The sequence below is a fragment of the Diabrotica virgifera genome, chromosome 1 (genome assembly GCF_917563875.1).
Source record: "Diabrotica virgifera virgifera chromosome 1, PGI_DIABVI_V3a".
Classification (NCBI taxonomy): Eukaryota; Metazoa; Arthropoda; class Insecta; order Coleoptera; family Chrysomelidae; genus Diabrotica; species Diabrotica virgifera.
The window spans coordinates 282,131,620-282,146,994 of NC_065443.1; the positions used below are offsets into that span (position 1 = coordinate 282,131,620).

At 34.5% G+C, this 15,375-nt stretch overlaps 2 protein-coding genes across 2 annotated transcripts; both read right to left on the bottom strand.

Annotated features, from left to right (window-relative positions):
* Positions 1–1,276: 1,276 nt before the first annotated feature.
* LOC126879135 (uncharacterized) lies at positions 1,277–3,849 on the bottom strand. Its single transcript, XM_050642106.1, has 2 exons — positions 2,398–3,849; positions 1,277–1,703 (listed from the first exon to the last, which is right to left on the bottom strand). Exons 1-2 carry the CDS (start codon positions 3,769–3,771, stop codon positions 1,341–1,343), a joined length of 1,737 nt encoding a protein of 578 aa, XP_050498063.1. The 5' UTR covers positions 3,772–3,849; the 3' UTR covers positions 1,277–1,340.
* Positions 3,850–7,169: 3,320 nt separating this feature from the next.
* LOC114327354 (uncharacterized) lies at positions 7,170–10,950 on the bottom strand. The gene is made up of 2 exons (XM_028275943.2): positions 9,449–10,950; positions 7,170–7,574 (listed from the first exon to the last, which is right to left on the bottom strand). The coding sequence occupies exons 1-2, from the start codon at positions 10,820–10,822 to the stop codon at positions 7,212–7,214; spliced, it is 1,737 nt and encodes a 578-aa protein (XP_028131744.2). The 5' UTR covers positions 10,823–10,950; the 3' UTR covers positions 7,170–7,211.
* Between the last annotated feature and the right edge of the window lie 4,425 nt (positions 10,951–15,375).

A 15,375-nucleotide genomic window follows, 5' to 3' on the forward strand; every position in this document is an offset into this window, starting at 1 on the left:
TTCAAATGTTTACACCTTGGCAAAACCTGGTCAATTAAATGGGTAATCAAATAAAATAAAAAACCAAAAATGGTGTATTTTTAATAAAAAGGCCCATTAAATATGTGATAAAGATACGGATTTATAGAAGCGTAAAGATCGCGAATACCAGGGGTGATGCATAACTTTTGAAACTATGTGTATAATCTCTCCAATATGATGGTTAATCTTTTCTTCTCAGTTCCCAGACGACATTCTATTAAACCCTATAAAAGCATTCTAAGAAGATAATCAATCAGGCATGTATATATTTTTTATCTCACATTCAGAGCCAGCGAGTGAAACAAATCCCTCAGAGACTCTTTCTCCCAGTTGTTTTGTGCCACACTTGTAAATCTCTATACAAAGTCTCGTTCTTTGGCTTTTTCTTAATATATTATGTGATCAACTTTTTTCGTGTTTATTTGGACGGAAAGAGTAGTTTTTGGGAGTTGTAAAAGAATATAGCCGGATTTTATGGCTGATGTACGACCAGAAATGCTGCATCTTTTTGTCTCGAAGCTATGAGAATTTGTACAAAAAGAGCTCTCAGCGAGGTGTGGTGAAAAAACAAACACATAAAAAATACTCGTTGAAAAACGAAAAAATTATAAAAAAAAAAGAGTGTGTGTACTTTATACGCACGTAAGAATCTATACTTCTTTATTACTCCTTATGTTCCTACTTATGGGATTTTCCCATTGATTTTGTTCTATTATATGTTTTCAACGAAATAAATATATTTTAAACAGTTAATTTGTATTTTATTTAAATATTAAATTAATTTTAATACTTTTAATAATTCTAATACTTCCCAAAAGATTTCCTTAAAATAATATCAAAAATTAAAAAGAAGTAAGGCTACAGGAGCTTTTTCCAAACGGTCACCCATCCAGAGAATGGAATTTTCTGAAGAAAAAAAAATGCAGAAAAAGAGACAAGCGAAAGTAGCTTATTTTGAACATATTTTTAGAAGAATAAGTATGGATTTCTACAGTTGATCTTTAAAGGAAAGATAGAAGGAACACGAGGCATCTAATAAAAGAAGTTCTCTTGGTTGCGAAATTTTTGCCAATAGTTCTACACGAGGGAGGCCAGTACTATTATACTTACAATTAGCACAAGACAGATAAGAAATACAGTTGATGGTCGCCAATCTCCGACGAGAGAAGAAGTAGACTTATTAAATAATTTTGCCAATTATCAGTTTACAGTGATTTTTGTCACAGATTTGTAGAGTTTGATCATCACATATTCATTAGTTTTTATAATATATTTACAATAAATCTGAGCTTTATAGTAGAGTATATGAGTATATTACATCAATCTTTCAAACAGAGCCAATATAGTTCTTGAAAGTCTTCTCTAATTCTATGAAGAGGCATTTGGTTCCAAACCTCATCGTATAAGTACTCTTTCTCGACGGTATAGAAATGCATAGCTTCTTCTGGACTGGACTTCATCTTCTCCAGTCTTTCTGGGGGTATAAAAATAACGGAACGGTTTTGAGTAGCTATATATACAGCACAAGGTTTAAGGTCGTCCACTGAGGAAATAAAATCTTTGTAAGGAAAGACTTCTTCAACATTAACCCCATATTCTTCCAAATTTGTCTTTACGTGGTTATAGTATTCGTCCAGAAGTTTTGGCAAGTACTTTTGTCTGGTTTCTATATTTGTACACACCTGAAACAAAACAAAACATGTGTTTATGATGCTATTTTACTTTACCCACATGATTCTTATAAGATATAAAGAAACTGTATGTATAGATATAAGTAGAAATTAAACACTGTGATGAATACAAGTACCTAGACATGAAGATAAGTCAAGATGGAATACTCGATGCTGCTATAAAAGACAGAACATACAGGGTAGAAAAGCCATATCCATGATGAACGGCATTATGCGGGACCAAATAATATCTAAAGCGAACAAACAGCTCATAGACATACAATACCATACCAAAAAGCAAAGAAAATGTTACTAGTAACAGAAATGGACTTCTGGAGAAGAGCAGCAGGCAAATCAAGAAGAGATCGGATACCAAATGAGAGAATACGAGAAATAATGGGTCACACATACAATAATTGATCACATAAAAACAAAACAACTAATACGGTACGGCCATGTACAGAGAATGCTAGATGACAGGATTCCTAAACACATTTTGCGCGGACACCACAAAGGAGAAGGAAAAAAGGAAGGCCGAGAAGAAGCTGGAGGGAGGGAATTGAAAAAGAACTAGAGGAAAGAGAAGTCCCTCCAGGAATATGGTTAAATAGAGAAGAATGGCGGTTAGGAGACGGAAGGCGTTAGAGAACGCTTTTTAAACCGATAGTAGTAGTAGTATATATGTATAAAAGGAACTCGAACTCACCTGAGTTAGCACCAGTAGTTCCAACGCTGGCGGTACGTATCTGCACATTTGAAAATCGATCAAATAACAAGCTATGGGGTTTTTATTATCATCCCATTTGAACATAATATTTTTCCACCAGACGTCCCCATTACAAATGACGTTAACGTACTTTTTGGATTTTCTGAAGCCTGAATAAATCTTTGAGTATACATGGGTTTTAATTCTGTTCTGGAACTCTTCCATAGACATATCTTTAACAATTTCTGGAAACCGTTCTGCTTCTTTTTGCATACTTCGTAGATTACAAGCCGTGAACGCATCTGATGAGTCATGGATAAACATTTCTGTGAGCATCTCTGGAAAATACTCATCCAAAGTCTTCTTGACACCCGATAAAGCTGCTAACTTATGTTCGAGTAAAAGGGAAGTTGAGTGTAGCTTAGCCATTTCCTTGAAAGCAATTGAAAGATGTTTATAGTCAAGGTCTTCCAAAGGTGGAGATTGGTAATTATCCACCGAAGCATCTTCGAAAGCTAGAAATGATTGAGATTGGAGATAACATTCAGGGGCAAACTTACTAACTTTTTCGAAACCCAATTTCCTTGCCATCGCTATAAATCGCAGGTAGAGCTCAGCTTCTTTTTTGACAGATATTTTAAGCCAACCTCCTCTTAATTCATCAATGATCTGTGGCACGAGCTTGATGAAAAACTTATGGGTTTCTTCCTTTTTTAAGCGATTTACAAGGATGTTTAGTTTTGCGTATTCTCCCATGAAACCCATGCTGGAATCCAAATAATCAACTTTAAAACTTACTAAGTCTACATCATCTGTTCCTAATTTTGCAGCAATTATCTCGTAGCAATCTTCTCTTGATAGTGCAGGAGAGACTGTATGTTCATTTAGCTCTTGAAGCATAGATTTTAATGCTACAGTATTTTTACAAGGCAATTCTAGTGATTTAAGAATTACATTAAGCTTTACAAAAGGAATAAGATCTCTTACCAAGCTCTTGTATTCTGGTTTGGTCATAATGAGAGCGTGAAGCTTTGATTGAGCTTGTTTTTGAACCAGAGAGTCATAGGCATAATTCACTATACTATTCCATGCTTGTAACCTTTCTTTCTGGTTTGTGACAAGAAAAACATTGGTAAATACATGAAACGTTATGTTTTTAACCGCATCTTTCTGATATTCTTGATAATTATCACAAAACTCTTTCCAATGCTTTTCAATAGCTCTTTTCATAGATGCGTATTCAATTTCTTGAGAATATTCGTCATGGAGTAGTTCCCAAAACAGTGTCAATGCATTTTCACTACATTTTATTCGACCTCCGTTACTGTTAGCTGTGGATATGTCTATTAAAACTTCTAATGCACTTGTTTGCATTGTAGATTAAACTTAAGTGCTCACTGTTGATATTGTTTGTTCAGTTACACCAAAATAATTAGACTAATGCACATTCCTGATACACAATAATATATATTATGATTATGATTATACATCGGTTGGCAATTCATATAGATATTATCTCTCTCTAGTTTATTGCGTGATTGCAGTGGTGCCATGTTTATTTTTTTTGTGGAGTTCTCAGTATGCTTTATTTTATGTGCTACTTTTTCTGCAGCTTTTTTTTCATATTTTTTCTATTGGATTTGAACATGTTCTAAAGTGAAGTTGTGTTTTTTAAGTACATAATTTTCTGATTTTTTTGGAATATTTTACATGAAACGACAATATTAGATGAAACGGATGTAATATTTGTATAAATATAAATATAAATCGATCTTTTATCGATTTATATTTATATATCAAAAATCAAAAATAAAAATAAAATAGTTGAATTACCATATGAGATTAGCTTTATAACCAATGTGTTTGCATGTACAAACTTATGAAGCAGAGATTTTAACACTGTTTATGGACGCACTGTATATTATAATCCTGGTGTATCCTTTGTTATGTATGTATTGTTATAATCTTTTGTAATGTGGTTAATTAGACTTATCATATGATGCTGACCGAAGCAATGGGTAATTTTGAAATAGTACTTTATGACTCTCTTATATTTTGTGAACATTTTTTGTTCTCTCCTATATTCCTTATAATACAGTTCTGAATTCATAGTTAGTTTTAAAACAGACGAACCACCAACAGAGGATTATGCTGGGGCCACAGTAACGTTAACGTCTAACGTCCAATATTTGTATTAATTAACACACCAAAAATGATGGAATAAACTGCGCGTTAAAGTGACTGGCCACACTTATTTTAGCGCGTAGTCAGCAGAAAATGCGTTTTTTAATCCAATAATTTCAAGATGGGTTTTATATACCTCATTCGTTCCCATGCCAGATTTTAACGATTTTTTATATTTATTTAAATGGGTCCTATAGTATCCCATAAGTGTGTCTTTTTTCTATTTCAAATCTTATACCGTCGCTGGAAAAGATAATGATTGCACAATTCGACGCCAAGCGGCACCATGAACACCACGATTTTTATGTGATTTTTGTCGGGGATCCCATAAACAAGGTTCTGTTTCAAACACTGTTAAAAATTCAATTATTTTCTCATTAATCCACTCCATTTTCATAGAATAGTATGTACCTATTTCACAAAACAAATTACTCTGCTGCGCTGCAAGCTAGAACTTGTTGAAACAGTGCAAGTGTAGCTACAACAACGCGATAAGTAACGGAGTAACTCCTTTGTAGTGTCGAAAGAAACCGACACCCGATCTATCGCCTAACGTTTAACGGCATTAATAATGACATTAACAAATTAGCGCGCTAAGTCATGGCTACACCTAACGCGTTAATCAAATAACGAGTTAATTAACGGCATTAGACGTTACTGTGGCCCCAACATTAGCCGTAAATTCTTACGTAAATTAAACATGCCATTCCACACGAGCGACAGTGGCTGGCCACGGTCGCCGATCCTCGTCACTGTGGCTTCCATTACCTACAAAATCATTGGGATTGGGGCTACAAAATCGCCTGTTTCAACCACTTTGTGGATCTAAAGAGTAGCGCTGCAGAGTGGTTTGTCTGTTTTAAACCTTAGCAGTCAAATTACATATAATAATTTGTTAGTTTACCTGTATACAAAAACAAGGGAGACATACAACAATGTACAAACAACAGGGCTATAAAACTACTTAGCCACACCATGAAAATATGGGAGAGAGTAATTGACAGACGGATACGTGAAGAAACCGAAATATCCGATAATCAATTTGGCTTTATGCAGGTCAGATCAACAACAGATGCAATTTTCATTGTAAGGCAACTGATGCAAAAATACAGGAATAAAGAGACCAACGCTCATATGGTATTCATTGATCTTGAGAAAGCATATGATAGAGTTCCTCGAGAGATTCTGTGGTGGGCACTCAATAAGAAAGGAGTCCCTGGCGAATATGTAAAGATTGTGAGAGATATATATGAGGGAGTAACGACTAGTGTTAGGACAGGTGTGGCAGAGACTGATAAATTTCAGGTGAAAGTAGGATTGCACCAAGACTCGGTGCTCAGTCCTTATTTATTCTCATTAGTTTTGGACTAGATAACAGCGAAACTACAGGGTAGCATTCCATGGTGCCTAATGTATGCTGATGATGTAGTGTTAACAGGAAATAGTGAAAGAGACTTAGAACAAAAACTGGAACAGTTAAGACAAGCTCTGAAGGAAAAAGGTTTAAAACTAAGTAGGACAAAAACAGAGTATATATTTGGTATGTTCATTTAAAGATGGAGTTACTACAGATAAAATTGTATCTTTGGATGGTGAAATGATTGTGTAAAGCAATAGTTTTAAGTACCTAGGATCGGTATTACAGAGTAATGGAGAAATAGATGGAGATGCATGCAGCAGAATTAGAGCTGGATGGATGAGGTGGAAAGAAGCGAGTGGAGTGTTGTGTGACAGAAAAAATCCAATGAAGCTGAAGGGAGAATTCTATAAAACAGCCAAAAGACTGGCTATCATGTACGGAACTGAACTGTTGGGCAGTGAAAAGGAAAGAAGAACAACGAATGCATGTGGCGGAAATGAGAATGCTTAGATGGATGAGTGGAGTGACAAAGAAGGATAAAATTAGAAATGAAATGAGTATATTAGGGGAAGTCTAGGTGTGGAACCAATTGATGCCAAAATGAGAGAGCATAGGTTAAGATGGTTTGGTCATGTTCAACGTCGAGACGTTAATCACCCAATACGAAGAATAGCTGAAGTGCAGATTCCTGGAAGGAGTAGGAGAGGAAGACCAAAGAAGACCTGGGGGAGACGATAAGGCAGGACATGTTGGTAAAGGGGATTAACATTGATATGACCCAAAATAGAATTGTGTAGAGAAATGCAATTAGGGAAGCCGACCCCGCATAGGGATAAGGCAAAGAGAATGATGATGATGAATTTGTTAGTTTTGCTCTAAATAATTTTTAATTTTTGTCTTCACAAATTCATGTATAATAATTTAAGCAAATGTAAAAGTAAAAATGAGTAGAAATGCGCCACTCATTCGAGAGGAATTAGTGACAGAATACAGAATGTGACATCAGTGACTATAAAAACGGGGAACCAACAGATGGGAGTGAAATGGACGACATTGAAATATGCGATGAAGAAAAGGACACAGAGTTTCTTATGTCAAAAAAGACATGTTTGGCAAATTCGTTCTCCATTCTGACTTTTGAACTATTCAACATCGGAAATACAGTTTCATGATCAAAAGTATGAAAGTTTCGTGATCAAACTCATCATTTTTAGTAATAAATTTACAATTAATCTAACCGTTATAATTACAATAAATATATAATATTACATCAATCTTTTAAACAAAGCCAGTACAGTTCTTGAAAATCTTCTCTAATTCTATGAAGAGGCATTTGGTCCCAAACCTCATCGTACAAGTACTCTCTATCGACAGTAAAGAAATGCAAAGCTTCTTCTGGACTGGACTTCATCTTTTCCAGTCTTTCTGACGGTATAAATATAACACGACGGTTCTGAGTAGCTATATAGACAGCACAAGGTTTAAGCTCTTCCACTGAAGAAATGAAATCGTCGTAGGGAAATACTTCTTCAGTATTAAACCCATATTGTTCCAAATTTGTCTTTACGTGGTTATAGTATTCGTCCAGAAGTTTTGGCAGGTACTTTTGCCTCGTTTCTATATTTGTACACACCTAAAACAAAACAAAAAAGGTGTTAATGATGCTAGTTAACTTTACCAACCTACAGATTCCTATAATTTTCAGAAAAATGTTAAGTGTAGGCAGGCGCGGATACAGAGGGGGTGTCAACGGGTCCATGGACCATCCTATTATATTTTGTCTATAAGTATTTTTTTATTATTTATTATTTTTTTCTGTTAACGCTAAACTTTAAGCCATCAGTACAACACTAAATTACACGACAACCGCTTCCAGAGAATTGAAAGAAGCCTTAAAATCTAATAAAAACTCTTCTCTGTAAAATAATCTTGAGGCGTATTTGTGTGGGTACCGGTGGAACCATAAACAACGGAAATATTTTTCTCAATTTAAAGAATAACAAAAATGATATTTGAAAATGCAAATACATTACACTGGGTATAAACCTTATCTCATGAAAAGTCACGTTTCAAATTTGCGATACAATAAAGATATAAAAATTTGTATTTTACTAGATAATCCATGCGTACCTACCCATTGATGGTAGAAAGGTTAATCTTCATGGTAAAGAACGACCAGTGAAATTATTAGTCGTGAATTGTCTATCAATTGTACGTATCTGGGATTATATTTTATCCTTTTATCCTTTATAGTAAGTGTAAGTTGTATAGCTAAATCTGGAAAATATAATATTTGAACAATGTTGCCACAGGCCTTGGACAAAATTTCGGGAGTTTGCTCCTATTTTTTCGGTAGAAATCGTCAAATTTCGGTAGATTTCATTTTGGATTCTTTTGCTGTCACATTGCAAAAAAATGATACTTTAGGTACGAGTATTCAAAAATAAACTACATTCATCATTTTTTTAATCCAAAAGAACTCGAGTAGAGCCGTCTAACTAACGCAATACCAAATATCAAGGATGTTTTAGTTTCGTTATAATGAATTAATTTATTTATAATAAAGTTGTAGACTTTTTAAAAAAACTTACCACACGTATACCTATTAACGTTCAAAATACAAATATTTTTATTTGAAAGCTGTATAATTGTTTAAACAAGGTAAAAATTTTTGTAATAATAAATAATAGTAATAAGTTATTAACATTTAAAAATTACTGCAAAAATAAGGGTTTTTGCAATTATCTCCAATTGTTTATGTATTTCAAATTAGAAACTATTAAGATCTAGAATATTTTATTTGAAACATTTTGCTCTAAAATCTACAAGGAATGTTTTATAGGCAAAAACATGCTTTTTTACACTTTATAATCGTTTAAAAACAAAAAAATGTCGGATATTGAAGCAATTAAGAACGAGAACTTATTTTAATGTTCTTTAGTTATGTCGAAATACTGTAAGTTAAAAAGGTGCAAAATAAATTTCTCCTGTTTTAAATTTTAATATAAATACTATTTTTAGTTTGGAATTATCTTCTATATTAAAATAAGACATAATCTTTCAGTATTCACTATTCAGATTCAGGTAGATACATTTTACTCCAAAAATCATAATATAAAAGGACAAAGGACTGGTCATAAAATTGATATCGGTAAATCCGTAGCTGCTGGTTCGCACATTGTGTCACAACCTAATAGTAAAAGCAATTCAAGAATTCTTGAAAATTGACTAAACTCTGTTGCCAAATCTATCCGCTAAAAAATAAATTTCCTAATAATTTTGATTTTTCGGTAGAAACCAAAATCGGTAGATTAATTTGAAAAGTAAAATTTTTGATTTTTCGGTTGAAAAAAAAAGGAGAATTAGGTAGATCGGTAGATTTGACAGGTATTCGGTAGATCTGCCGAAAAATCGGTAGCTGTGGCATCACTGTATTTGATGTAAGTAGGCTCCCCCTATTATGAATTTCTAGATCCGCGCCTGTGTGTAGGTATAAAAGAGACTCACATGAGTTAGCACCAGTAGGTCCAAAGCTGGTGGTACGTATCTGCACATTTGAAAGTCGATCAAATAACAAGCTATAGGGTTTTTATTATCATCCCATTTAAACATCATATTTTTCCACCAGACATCTCCATTGCAAATGACGTTAACGTATTTTTTGGATTTTCTGAAGCCTGAATATATCTTGGAATATATCCGGGTTTTAATTCTACTCTGGAACTCGTCCATAGGCATGTCTTTCGCAATTTCTGGAAAGCGTTCTGCATGTTTCTGCATAGTTCGTAGATTACAGGCTGTGAACGCATCTGATGAGTCATGGATAAACATTTCTGTAAGCATCTCTGGAAAATGCTCATCCAAAGTCTTCTTAACGCCCGATAAAGCTGCTAACTTATGTTCGACTAAAAGGGAAGTCGAGTGTAGCTTAGCCATTTCTTTGAAAACAGTTGAAAGATGTTTATAGTCAAAGTCTATAAAAGAAGGAGATTGATAATTGTCTACTGCAGCATCATCGAAAGCTAAAAATGACTTAGATTGAAGATAACATTCAGGTGCGAACTTACTAACTTTTTCGAAACCCAATTTCCTTGCCATCGCTATAAATCGCAGATAGAGCTCAGCTTCTTTTCTGACGGATATTTTAAGCCAACCTCCTCTTAATTCATCAATGACCTGCGGCACGAGCTTGATGAAAAACTTATGGGTTTCCTCTTTTTGTAAGCGATATACGAGAATTTTTAGTTTTGCGTATTCTCCCATGAAGCCCAAGCTGGAATCCAAATAATCAACTTCATAATTTATTAAATCTACATCATCTGTTCCTAATTTTGCAGCAATTATCTCGTAGCAATCTTCTCTTGATAGTGCAGGAGAGACTATATGCTCATTCAACTCTTGAAGCATAGATTTTAATGTTATCATATTTTTACAAGGCAATTCTAGTGATTTAAGAACTACATTAAGTTTTACAAAAGGAACAAGATCCCTTACCAAGCTTTTGTATTCTAGTTTGGTCATAATGAGAGCATGACACTTTGATTGAGCTAGTTCTTGAACCATAGAGTCATAGGCATAATTCACTATAGTTTCCCATGCTTGAAATCTTTCTTTTTGATTCGTGGCAAGAAAAAGATTAGTAAATACATAAAACGTTATCTTTTTAACCTTATCTTTCTGATAATCTTCATAACCTTCACAAAACTCTCTCCACTGCTTTTCAACAGTATCTTTGAAATATGTATATTCAATTTTTTGAAAATATTCGTCACGGGGTAGTTTCCATAACAGTTTCAGTGCATTTTCACTACATTTTACTCGACCACCATCACAATTGGCTGTGGATATGTCTATTAAAACTTCTAATGCACTTGTTTGCATTGTAGATTAAACTTGAGTGCACGCTTTTGATATTGTTTGTTCACTTACACCAAAATATTCAAACTAATGCACGTTTCTGATGCACAATAATAATATATAGGATAAATATAAACATCACTTGGCAATTATTCATACAGATATGATATTATCTATCTATTTTATTGCGTAATTGCGACGCCGACGCGACTATGCAGTGTTTTTTTTTTCTAAGTTATCAGGATGTTTTATTTTATGTGAAATTTGTCTTGAATACACTGCTTTCCTTTGTGCTTTTCTTGAATTTTTTCATATCGAATTGCATACGTTCTTAAACGGGTTTCTTTTTATTAACTACAAAATTTTCTTCATTTTGAATTATAGATAAAACTACTGAAAGCCTCAAGACTTTCGCATAGAGAATTTTAGACAATTCTTGTGGCTTACATGTTTTACTAATTTATATCCGCTTTATATCACTAAACATTTGACATTTACAAAAGACTTGTCTCATTTCTTTCACTAAATAGTTCACATTCACAAAAAATACAGTACACAGCAAATGGGTTGAGCACTACTAAGAACTACTTGGTACCGAAGAAGAAAATGATACATCATCCCAGAGACCAAGAAACAACACCCACGTAGAACCTTCTTATTGAAGTGAGGGATGCAATCACCGTCAAAAACAACAAGTATCTAGCAATCACCTCCATCCTCGCAGAGCTTTTTAAATGCCATTGAAACTATGGAGGTAATACCATTCTACATCAAATTTGCAACATATTAGGAACGATTCTCTAGGAGAAGAAACAAATGCCAGAGCAATGGTGTACTGGTATACATGGAAGGAGGAACATCCAATGATGCTCCAATTGACGGAGGAGCATCCTTAGAGGTTTATTTCATTGTAATAAATCTTGTGGCCACATTCGCTGGAGTCTTCTATTTGCTGGTCAATTCTGGTAAATAGGTTCAATAAGTTTGGTGTAGTGGCTTTCATAGTTGGTCGCTGTCAGCTGTATTTCATCTCGCACAAAGGGAATATTCAGATTATTATGTATAAAATTCTAACAGCTCTCATCAAACAAAAACTCACAGAAGGCAGATCCACTACAGATGCGATCGACATAGTTACACAAACAATCGAAAAATACCACGAACACAACATAGAACTCCACTTCCTCTTCGTAGACTTCAGACAAGCCTTTGACCGTATTGGAAGAAATAAATTATTTACTGAAATGGAAAATCAAGATATAGCAGCAAAATTAATCAGATTAACAAAAATGACCATGGATGGATCTCGAGCTAAAGTAACAACAGAAGAAGGTAGCACAAAATCAATTGCAATAGAAACAGGAGTGCGACAAGGCGATTCTCTATCCACCACATTATTCAACATAGCAGTAGAAGGAAGAGCCAAGGCCAGCAAAATTAAAGGAACTATAGCCCACTCCTCAACACAAATAGTTGCATATGCAGATGATTTAGTTTTTATGGGAAGAGACAAGGAAAGATTAAAAGAAGCAGTAACAATCCTGGCAAAAGAAGCACGGAAAAGAGGTCTAGAAATTAACGAAGAAAAAACAAAATATCTACTCTGCTCTAGAAGAAAAGATAACAGGACGAGAGAAATCAAAATAGAAAACTACACTTTTGAAAGAGTCCAACAATTTAAATATTTGGGAGTAATAGTGAATGGCCAAAAATAAGAGAAGTAAAGAAGTAACGGAACGAATACTAGCAGGCAACAAAACATACTGGAGATATCATAGGCTTCTGAAGGACAAGGACTTATCCAGAAATACAAAACTGAAAATATACAGAGTTGCAATCAGATCAGCAGTTAAGTACGCAGCTGAGACAATGTGCCTCACGGAAAAAGATGAAGAAAAATTGAGAATATTCGAAAGGAAAATCCTCAGACGGATTATGGGCCCGATAAGATTTACAACGGAGAATTAAGAAGAAGAATTAACCATGAACTAAGAGACATAATCAAGGGAGAAGATATAGTTAGATTTATTAAAGCACAGAGGCTGAGATGGCTGGCACACATAGAGAGAAGGAAAAACGACCTACTGATTACTGATCACCAGATGGAAACCAGAAACTAAAAGACCAAGGGGAAAACCCAGAGAGAGATGAGAGGACCAGGTCATGAGAGATATCAAAATTCTGTAAGTGAGAAATTGAAGGGAACTATGCACATATCGAAATGAGTGGAAGAAAATTGTAACGAAAGCCAAGTCATGCAACAAACTTTGACAACATACAAGTGGAATGCGGAGTGATTCACCGCAATAAACGAATCCGAGAACTCTAAGTAAGAGCGGCAAACATTCCCCCCGGAATGAAAAGCCCTGATGATGATGATGATGTATCCTGAGATTACTGGCATACCATGGTGTGTCAGTTGTGATGTGCGTTAATTTAGCGCACTCCCAGAGATGCATACCGTACATTCAAGTTAGTTTCAATATGGCTTTGCGTATCAGTAATTTGTCCTAGCAAGGAGCCAGCACATTTGTCTGAACTTGAGATCGTGTTACCCTTTGGTCGATAAGCAATCCAAGTTATTTCACTTCTGTGCTGACAAGGATGTGTGTATTGTTAAGTGTAAGTGGAGAACAGATTTCCCGGTGGGTGGTAAATGTTAGTTGTACTGACTTTTTTCATTTATTTTAATTTTCCATTGATTGTTCCATTCTGTGAGTAAGTTTAGGTGGGTTTAGAGATGAGAAGATCCATCTACTGGATTCGTACTAGTTGATAGTACAGCTACGTCATGTGCAAAGGATGCAATTGTAGTACTGTGTATTTCTGGTAAATCCACTGTAAAGCTAAAAGAAACTAGTGGACAAAAAACACTGCCTTGTGGGACCCCCGATCCGATGGTATAAATGATGGATTCAGCGCTACCATGTCTAGCGGATAAGCTTGTATGGGCCATTCCACGAACATACGCCTGTTTTGGATTACTTCGACAACGAATATTTTACTGTGCAACATAAGAAGTGCGAAAGTAAATGGCGCTAATAATTATTCCAATAAACAACAATGTAATTTACAATTTACTTTCGTTCTTCTTATTTTGCACAGTAAAATATTCGTTGTCGAAATAATCCAAAACAGGCGTATGTTCGTGGAATGGCCCATATTAGATATATTATGTTCTGAGTATGAGTAGTAGTTACTCGATCGAGTATTTTTTTTTAATTTGAAGAGCAGTAAAGGCTGCCATACTCTATCGAAAGCATGGGAGATGTCGACAAATACGGTGTTGCAATATTTTTTTTCTTCGAGGTTCTTTTTAACCTTTAACTACACGCGCTGACGTACTTTGTACGCCAGATATAAGAATTCTACTGGAAATATATTTAAAAATTTAATTTTTGACCATGCTTATTTTTCTAACCTATCACTGGAATGTGCTTTACAATTTGGTTTTAGTTTCGTTATAATCGGCGTTCTGGAAAGATCGTAATTTACATTTTATTATTTGTTGTTTCCGGTGGTGGACAATATACCCCAGGATTATATTACTATAAGTCGTAATATAAGTACATATTTTAATTGTTTTTTAGTCATTATGGCAAAAAATATATTTTTCTTTGTAAACAATACTTTTTCTCCTGTAAAAAATCATATTTAAAAAAAATTTTTATTAGTAATTTTATTTATCATGGAATCCAGTTATTCCATGATTCCAGTTATAAATCCCAATTGGCTTACTGAAAAGGAACTCCAAGTATTCACTGATGCCGAATAAGGTTTATAACAAACAACTAAGTGTATTTTTTCAAAAAAAATTAAACAAATCCGCTGTTTTTAAGTGTATTTTCTTGTGGCGTACAAAGTACGCCACGCGTGTAGTTATGTTATTACTTCATGCGCGGGTAGTTAAAGGTTAATTTCATTAACTATCCTATGAACTTTGTTGTCGAGTGGTTCTCACAAAAAACCAAATTGGTGAGTGGGATATGTTCTGGTAGCGGATGTTCTTCTTTTATTTTGGTTAGCAACACAGCCTTTCAAACAATTTACCCGTGATTTGTATGGTAGACTAGTTTTTATGGTCTAAGGGTAGACTGATGGGTCGGTATGAAGGTGATTTTTGAGGGGCTTATTAGGTTTTAGTATCATTATTATTTCTGTATGTTTCCAGATAATACGAAAATAGGATAGTAGTAGGAGGCGATTGAATAGTGTGGTAAGTAGGACTATAGCTTTACGAGGAAGATGAATCAACATAACAATCAGCACCTAGATTTACAGATAAATATGATAGATGTAACTCTTACAGTTACATTATTATAAATTATAATACATTTATCGGATGAGTTTGATGAATTTTTCAATATGTACTTATAGGCCAGGGTAATAAGACAAAAATATACCCTGTTCGTGACACTCGAGCAGCCAGGGTACTGAAGCGTTTTTTCGACAAGTAATACCTATAGGAACAAATTGTAACTATTTCCTGCGTAGGATCTGGCGGCCATTTTTATTTATAAACAATTAGCTGTCAAAAAATGGCATTTTTCCCTTTTTTTTCAAATCAATAGAAAACA

Bases quoted from the DNA above. Each gene is read 5' to 3' on its own strand.
- LOC114327354 (XM_028275943.2), bottom strand. From the start codon at position 10,822: ATGCAAACAAGTGCATTAGAAGTTTTAATAGACATATCCACAGCCAAT. The intron at 7,575-9,448 runs GTGAGTCTCTTT...GTTTTGTTTTAG, and splicing joins ACCTACTGGTGCTAACTCAT to GTGTGTACAAATATAGAAAC.
- LOC126879135 (XM_050642106.1), bottom strand. From the start codon at position 3,771: ATGCAAACAAGTGCATTAGAAGTTTTAATAGACATATCCACAGCTAAC. The intron at 1,704-2,397 runs GTGAGTTCGAGT...GTTTTGTTTCAG, and splicing joins AACTACTGGTGCTAACTCAG to GTGTGTACAAATATAGAAAC.